General features: G+C 41.6%; 1 protein-coding gene across 1 annotated transcript in view; it reads left to right on the forward strand.

Moving 5' to 3' along the window:
- LOC138023773 (matrilin-3-like) overlaps window positions 1–7,500 on the forward strand; it is a 16,819-nt gene that overhangs the window by 8,363 nt on the left and 956 nt on the right. The window contains exons 2-7 of the mRNA XM_068870841.1: window positions 787–926; window positions 1,208–1,350; window positions 1,711–1,805; window positions 4,900–4,989; window positions 5,940–6,152; window positions 6,584–7,206. Of these exons, the coding sequence (XP_068726942.1) occupies window positions 924–926; window positions 1,208–1,350; window positions 1,711–1,805; window positions 4,900–4,989; window positions 5,940–6,152; window positions 6,584–7,206 (1,167 nt within the window). The 5' untranslated portion in view covers window positions 787–923. The remainder of the gene's footprint in view (window positions 1–786; window positions 927–1,207; window positions 1,351–1,710; window positions 1,806–4,899; window positions 4,990–5,939; window positions 6,153–6,583; window positions 7,207–7,500) is intronic.

A 7,500-nucleotide genomic window follows, 5' to 3' on the forward strand; every position in this document is an offset into this window, starting at 1 on the left:
TCTATATAGTCTCATTTTATGGAAACGAGATACTCGTTTTTTGGCATTTGAAATGGTTTGTAGTTTTAACATGTGTTGTTTTCATCTCGACGAATGCGCGTTAAGTTTTCTAACTGGCGTATTCTTGTCCAGTCAAATGTGCTCGTCTAATTTCATCCGCCATTGTTTAGTCTATTTAGGTAGTTTACTTTTTCAGTAACATTAGTAGTCAACTTGTCTATAGTAGTTTTCCTAGTACAGCAAAGTGCACTGGTCCAATGGGCCATTTCCGTGCTGCTGTTTGTATTGGTTTTGAAGTGAGTCTTGGTGCTCAGCTATTTCCATTTGAATGGTTGTGCACCAGAACTCGCTTTGCAACTGAAGCGTGCAGCAACTAGTTTAGTTAGTTTTAGCTAGTGCGAATGTAAATAGAGAATATTATACGATGCGAGAAGACGCGCTCACTTGTGAGATATTGTTCTTGCCACGAGAACATAAAATTCATATCGTTCAGCTAACGTGTAATTTTCCTTTTTATTACATGGACAATAAATGTACATTGTAGAGATTGAAAAGCAGACTTTAACGCAAATACTGGGTATTAATACAACCAAAAAAAGGCGGCAGAAGAAGGTGGGAATCGTGACGTCGTTGCTCAATGCGACCACTCGTGGTAGACACGAAGGATACGCCACTCGGTTCCCGGATGTAGTGGTCGTATTGATTCTACGAGCTTTTTAGTTCCTGGCAAACACTACCATGTAATAACAAATAAATTACCTATGACGAGTTATTTTATTCCCACAGCGGAAAAGGACCTACCTACGCAATCTGCCGAGTGGGACAAGTACCATGCAGCGAGGTTTGCAAGATTGAACTCTGTTGCACGCGGCAAAAACAAGGGAGCCTGGTCTGCAAAGAGAAATAATAGGGGCCAATGGATTATGGTCAGTGTTTTCTTTGATCGTCTTCTGAAATATCAGCCATTTTGTTTATGGTTCTTCTCGTCTCTGGTTGACAACTTATTGCATCCACCGTCTCAGTCTTCTTCGAAGCGAGTCCATCTGCATCGTTTTAATTTAATAGCAACAACCACTATAAATTTCATGCTAAAATAGGAACCAACTGTACTTCTGAATGCTTTTGGCCGCAGACCCATCAGCAACAACGTAACATAACCTCGGTCATTGCTTGTGAGGTAATTTTTTTTTATCTTGGTTTGCTACAGGTCGATCTGAAGAAAGGCATTTTGGTGTCAAAAATCCTAACCCAGGGTCGCCAAGACTCCAACCAATGGGTTACGAGCTATAAAGTAGCTTACAGCAACAACGGGCGTACCTTCAAATTGTACACGAACGAGGTCGAGGCCAGGTGAACTATCCATTTTCTCGGTTCTCCATAAATTAATTAAGCCTACTTAGCTACTGAATATGCAATTATCTAGCTCTTAGACCCGTTCCACTTAGGTTGAATCCGTTTAAATCTTGCTTTTACCCGTTTTTCCTCGTTACTTGCGTTGGTTAAACCCGTTTTATCTATGTTACTCCTGTTCTTACTTTGGCAAGAACGGATTCCACCGGTGAGACATATTTTTTTTTCCTCCAGCGAGACTACTCGTTGACTGTTTTTTTTTTTTGTCTAATGGCCAAGAAAAAAGATTATTTCGAGTTTGAAAACACCGTTCTTCACTTTTTGAGTTCTGTATCTCATTCATTCTGTATTTGTTTCTAGATCTTCCCTGCCAACAAAGACCGCATCAAAACTCAAACCTTACACTTGGTTCGGACACATTTCAATGAGGTTTGAGCTTTATGGACAAAGGCCAGGTGAGATAAACCAACCTAAGATTGCACCTGTGAATTTATATCGTTGAGGGCTTAACAGGAAACGTCCTTAAGCCTCGAAAGGCAACCGGAAGTGAGTTGTTTTCCCTTTTTTACTTGTCTGTACGCTACCACACTTACATTGCTAAGTATCTGTTCCCTATGATACACAATAAGGTTAAGAATCTGGATCAGATTACTGTCTTGGCATGCGAACTGTTTACTTCCGGTATCCGTTCGTGGCTCAAAAACATTAGGGAGCTTAAGGACGGGCGTTTTTCAGACGCGGACAGCAACCAGAAGAGAACATTTCAGGTGCCAAGGCAGTTGTGTCTCCCAGATTTTTATACTAATCATTTCTAATGGAGAAAAGATACTTAGCAAAGTAAATGTGGTTGTGTGATGACAAGTTAAAAGGAGAAACCGCTGGCTTCCTGTTGCCGTCTGCGTCTCAAAAACGAGCTTGCGTAAGCTTCACATTAGAGAGCTTTAAGCACGCGACGTGTTTAATTCATGGAAGGAAACCGGGAGTGAACGTTTCCCACGCCAGGACAATGGTCTCACCCAGATGTTCAAACTAATCGTCTCTGCTAGTGAAAGATAAATAACAACGTAAATGTGATTGTGTGAAGACAAGTTAAATGCGAAAACAGCTCACTTCCAGTGCCGTCTGTGGCTCAAAAACGTCGCTTGTTTCAAGGGCCGGGAAAACCGCTTCGACATCCGTTCGATTTTGTTAAACAGCGAACTTGAAACCGTTTGCCGCCGCGTCTTGCCCCTACCCGCCCCCTGCCTCTTTAATTGTGTTGAAACCTGTTGAATCGAAGTTTAATCGATGTTGAATGAGTTTAAAAGGGTTTCAACTTTGCTTCAACAACCATTCAACTTTTCTTTTGTTATTGCGAATGTTGAATGAATTTCAAGCCGTTTGTCCCCCTCTTTCAGCATTAGGGAGCTAAGGCAACGACAACGGCGACGGCAACGAGAACGTCATCTCAAAATATAAATTCGCGTTGTTGTAATCACTTCGTTACTATTTCAACTTTTTCAATATGACGGGGGTGTGGTAGTTCCTCAAAAATGACGCTGGTAGAAACGGCGCTCAATTTAGGGCAGGAAATGAAAATTTATCCTCAAGTAATGACGTTGTCCATAAAACCTCAAATTTGGCTGTTTCAGGTTGTAGCTTTGCTGACGACGGCAAAGAAATGGACAAAAGTGAAAAACACACGTGCAGGGCGTGCAAAGCCATTGTTTTTGCCTACCAAATATGCAAATTTGTGACGTTCTCGTTGCCGTCGCCGTTGTCGTTGCTTAAGCTCCCTATTGTTGCGTATGAGCGTGCGCACTAATTGGTCTCTCAATAACGTATCCATACTAAATAATCCATAGCCATAGTAACAAACACGGCTGCAGCCTGGGACTGAATACCAGGCTTCTCGTGAAGCTTCGTTCAACAAAATCGATAGGATGTTAATGCTGAAGCTGTTTGCTTGGGCCTTAAAGACTCTTTGTCTACCTAGATGCACCGCGCGTAGACACGGAGGTTTCGTATGATATGAAACCTGCATTTTTCCGTCGGTGCGTTTTTCCTTCTTTAAATCATTCGTTATCGTGGACATCCATCGGGATTTGTTCTTACTCAGTGCTTCTTATTACAGCTACATCATCATAGTTTAGAGCGGTTTTCAAATGAGTGTCGTAATACCAAAACCAAAGTAATTACTTTGGCCAATGAAAAAGGACGGAGACAATCCAGTAAACCAATTAAAACTCGAAGTAATTACCCTTAGCCGACACAAAGCGCGCGAAAATGTTTACGCGCGAGCCAGGATTGGTTTTGGTTTCACTTCTTATTGGTTGAAAAAATGGCGCGAAAACTTTGAACCAATCACTGAGTGAAGTAACGCAAAACCACAGTAATTCACTTACACACTCAATTGAAAACCGTTCTATTAGGGGTGAGATATTTTGTCGTTACGTGCAATTCGCAAGCGTTTCAAACGTGGGTTGGAAGTCTGAGCAGTTACACCGACAATCAATTCAAGAAAACGCCACGCCCTGAGCCGCTAAAAGCAGTATATTTACGGACATTTGAGTTCAAGATCACTAAGAGCCCAAATCGATTCATTGAGATACCACAAACTTTAACTAAAACTGAATTTGCTGACTTTCTTTCGTGGTAAGCCGAGTGACATTTGTAATCTCTTTGTAATTTAATAGTTGGATATTTACTTATTTTATTTCGAGACTTGTTTGGAATTCTAATTATTGTTTCACATAACATTTGGATGATATGCTTTTTCTTGGATAGCAGTTAAAAGCATTCCTGAAAATATTCCTGAATTGAACGGTACCCAATTTGTTGTGTGACTGTTAACGGCAACGTTTGCAGCAGAGCCATGGTGAACAAATTTGCCGGGAAGAGTATATTCAATAAATTGTATATATGTTTTTTTTCAAGAAAAAAGAAAAAATAAGTACTTTTACCAACAATGGTGATCAGTATTGAATGTGCTTTGTTGAAATTTGTTTTGTACAAATTTATTGCGACGCGAGCCGCATGAGGTGACAAAATCAATCCGAAATACCCGATAACATTTTATAAGTCCAAGAGCGGCATTGGCGCTTTATTCATTGCAAATATTAATATATATTTTCATTCGATTGGCCAGCTTTTCTAGTATTCCTTTGTGGCTTTTTGTCCGTTATTTCTGTTCCATTCGTTACTTCACACTGAATAAAAACATAAGCAAAGGCGCGTAAAGCATCTGGGTAGACAGAGAGTATTTAAGCTTCATATTAAGCTAAAAAATGAGTCCTCTCGTGGTGACGTTTCATGGTATGACTAATGGCCAAGTATATTCTCTTGGGTGGTGGCCGGCGGGCGTTACATTTCAGCCCCATCGAACGCAATGTACTCAGTCCGCTGCTTGAATGTTTGATGTTGTTCTTAGCGTTTTTTGGCAAATGCAAATCTAAGAAGTGATGTTTGAGAAATTTCCTGCATGGGTTGTTTGTTGTATGGCATGTTGAGATTGCTTTCAAATGTTGTCTGTAACGCCAATGAGTAGAGGCAATTGTATTTTCTGTCTAGCTGAGAAAGTTAAGCCTGTGATACGGCCCACAACAAGACCTGGCCCCCGACCTCCGGTGCCTCCACCTCGACCTGGACCTTTACCCTCAGGTATGTTAAATGGTCACTTTGTTTGAAGCTACAATCTTCAGGACATCAATAAGTTTGTTCCTCACGGAACAATGTAACAAACCAACAAATTCGATTCTCATACGACAATTAGTTATAGAATGGAATCCGTTCCACATTAGTCGAAGGCCCAGAGTGCTGTTACCACGTCGCAAACCATAAACAACTTAGGACGCAAATGATCTCATCGCTGCTTCACATAAAGAACATCGTCCGCCTAGTTCAATATGTTTTCTGTATTCAATTGCACTTGCAAAAACCCCTACAGCCTATGATCTGTCGACCTGTGGGAACTTCTTAACGGACATACTGGATCCGGAAGACCCCGCACACAATAATGTGATGCGCCCTAAATGGGAAGATCTGAATATTAGGAACATTTTTTTTCTTGGAAAATGTGACGGTGTGACTCCTTCAAATGCGCCAATTATGAACCCAGCCTCAACCAAGGTTTCTGTACTTAAGCCAAACAGATGATTATTTCGCCATCTTGAATTCTTCCATTCATAGGATTTTCCTCTCCACGCTAACAGCCTATTCATAAACCCTTTGCATGACCGTGTCACGTTACCTTGTTTATCAATAGTCGTGGTACAAAATTTATGCTAAAAATGGAAAGAGCGTGATAACATTGATAAAAATGTCAATTTTGAGACCACTGAAATTTAGGTGACAGATTTTAATGCTTAAAAAATAACTCAGATATATATATGAAAAACAGCTGCAGGATGGCAAGCCTTACCATCCAGCACATAATTCTTTTACATTTTTCAAACTTTTAAAGCTCAAAATTGGTATTCTTACTAATTACATCTCCCTCTTGCATTTCTGTCGTCTATTTTGTACCACGACCGCTTTTTATGACTGACAAGGTCACGTGAGACGGTCATGCAATGGGCCTATTCTATTGACGTTCCTTTGGCGCTTCTCAGGTATCAAGTACTGTCCAGTTACCCTGGATCTCGCGTTTGTAATGGACGCCTCAAGTGATGTTGGTCGCCGTAATTTCCAGCTTGAGAAAGCCTTCGCTAAGACTGTCTGCAGTAGATTCACCATTACCAAGCACCAGTCCCACATAGGTCTGATCACCTACGCCAACCTTCCATCCCTGAAGATGCGCTTTAGGCAGTACAACACCATATTTGGTAAGGCTCTCAGATTCTGTTGAATGTCAGAGTTGCTTAGACTTCCATTGATTGTTTGAAAAGCTTAAAACGCAGCTTACAGCAAGATTCCCAGACATGTTTCCTTGTTTAATTAATTCACCCCTATGCAATAAATCGAGCCTCGGCTTCTGATTAGCCTTTCATGCAGAGACTTTTAAGGCCGCATCACGGATTCGTGGGAAAGAAATGCGATTGAATGCTTCTAGATACAGTCTTTGAGTTTTCCATGGAACAGAAGGTGAATGGTTATACGATCCCTCAGTTACCAAGGAAACAACATAAAGTGAGGGATATGATTGGGAATATCACTTTCGGGTAGCGATAAAACAGCAAAAGTATACTATCAACTAGTGGAATTCGCATTGTGCCATCCTTCCGTATTCTAAGACTCGTTTATATTTTGTCGACAGCGGTTCGCCGTGGAATCGACCAAGCGCCATATACTAACCGAGGAGGCAAACGTTTGGACCTCGCTCTTCAAGCCGCTTATGAAACGTTTTTCCGCAACGAGCCAACGTACATTCAGCGCGTTTTGGTTGTAGTCACAGGTGGACCACCGAACCGCCGTTTCTCATATGCCATCAGGCGTATGGCGTCAAGATTTACACGCAAGGGAGTCCAGGTTTATGCGATCGGTGTTGGAAAAGCGTACAGGGGCGAGCTGCGGAGCATTGCTTACAAGAACAAACATGTGTACTACATGAAGACGTTTGGATCGTTGGTGGCAAGAGCCAACCAGATTGCAGCTACTATCTGTAGCCAACAGGTAACGGTAACGGTAACGTACATTCAGCGCGTTTTGGTTGTAGTCACAGGTGGACCACCGAACTGCCGTTTCTCATATGCCATCAGGCGTATGGCGTCAAGATTTACACGCAAGGGAGTCCAGGTTTATGCGATCGGTGTTGGAAAAGCGTACAGGGGCGAGCTGAGGAGCATTGCTTACAAGAACAAACATGTGTACTACATGAAGACGTTTGGATCGTTGGTGGCAAGAGCCAACCAGATTGCAGCTACTATCTGTAGCCAACAGGTAACCGGAACTGCCTCGGCAAGAGCACAATCCACACAATCGCATACATCCGCCTACAGTCAACCACAACAAACGCACTATTCATGGTTTTTATCACTGTATCGGTTATTTGAAAACAAACTGTGATAACCATTTTGGAATATAACTCTTATAACCAAAGCAATCTCAATTTACAATCCGAGGTTAATTATTTGAAAGGCTGTAAGTGTGAGATTGGAGAATACGAAATGAAGCAGAAAGCTATTATTTCGGCCAGTAATATAATATTTGATGCTCGGAGTCAGTACCTTATTT

The sequence above is a fragment of the Montipora capricornis genome, chromosome 11 (assembly GCF_036669925.1).
Source record: "Montipora capricornis isolate CH-2021 chromosome 11, ASM3666992v2, whole genome shotgun sequence".
Lineage (NCBI taxonomy): Eukaryota > Metazoa > Cnidaria > Anthozoa > Scleractinia > Acroporidae > Montipora > Montipora capricornis.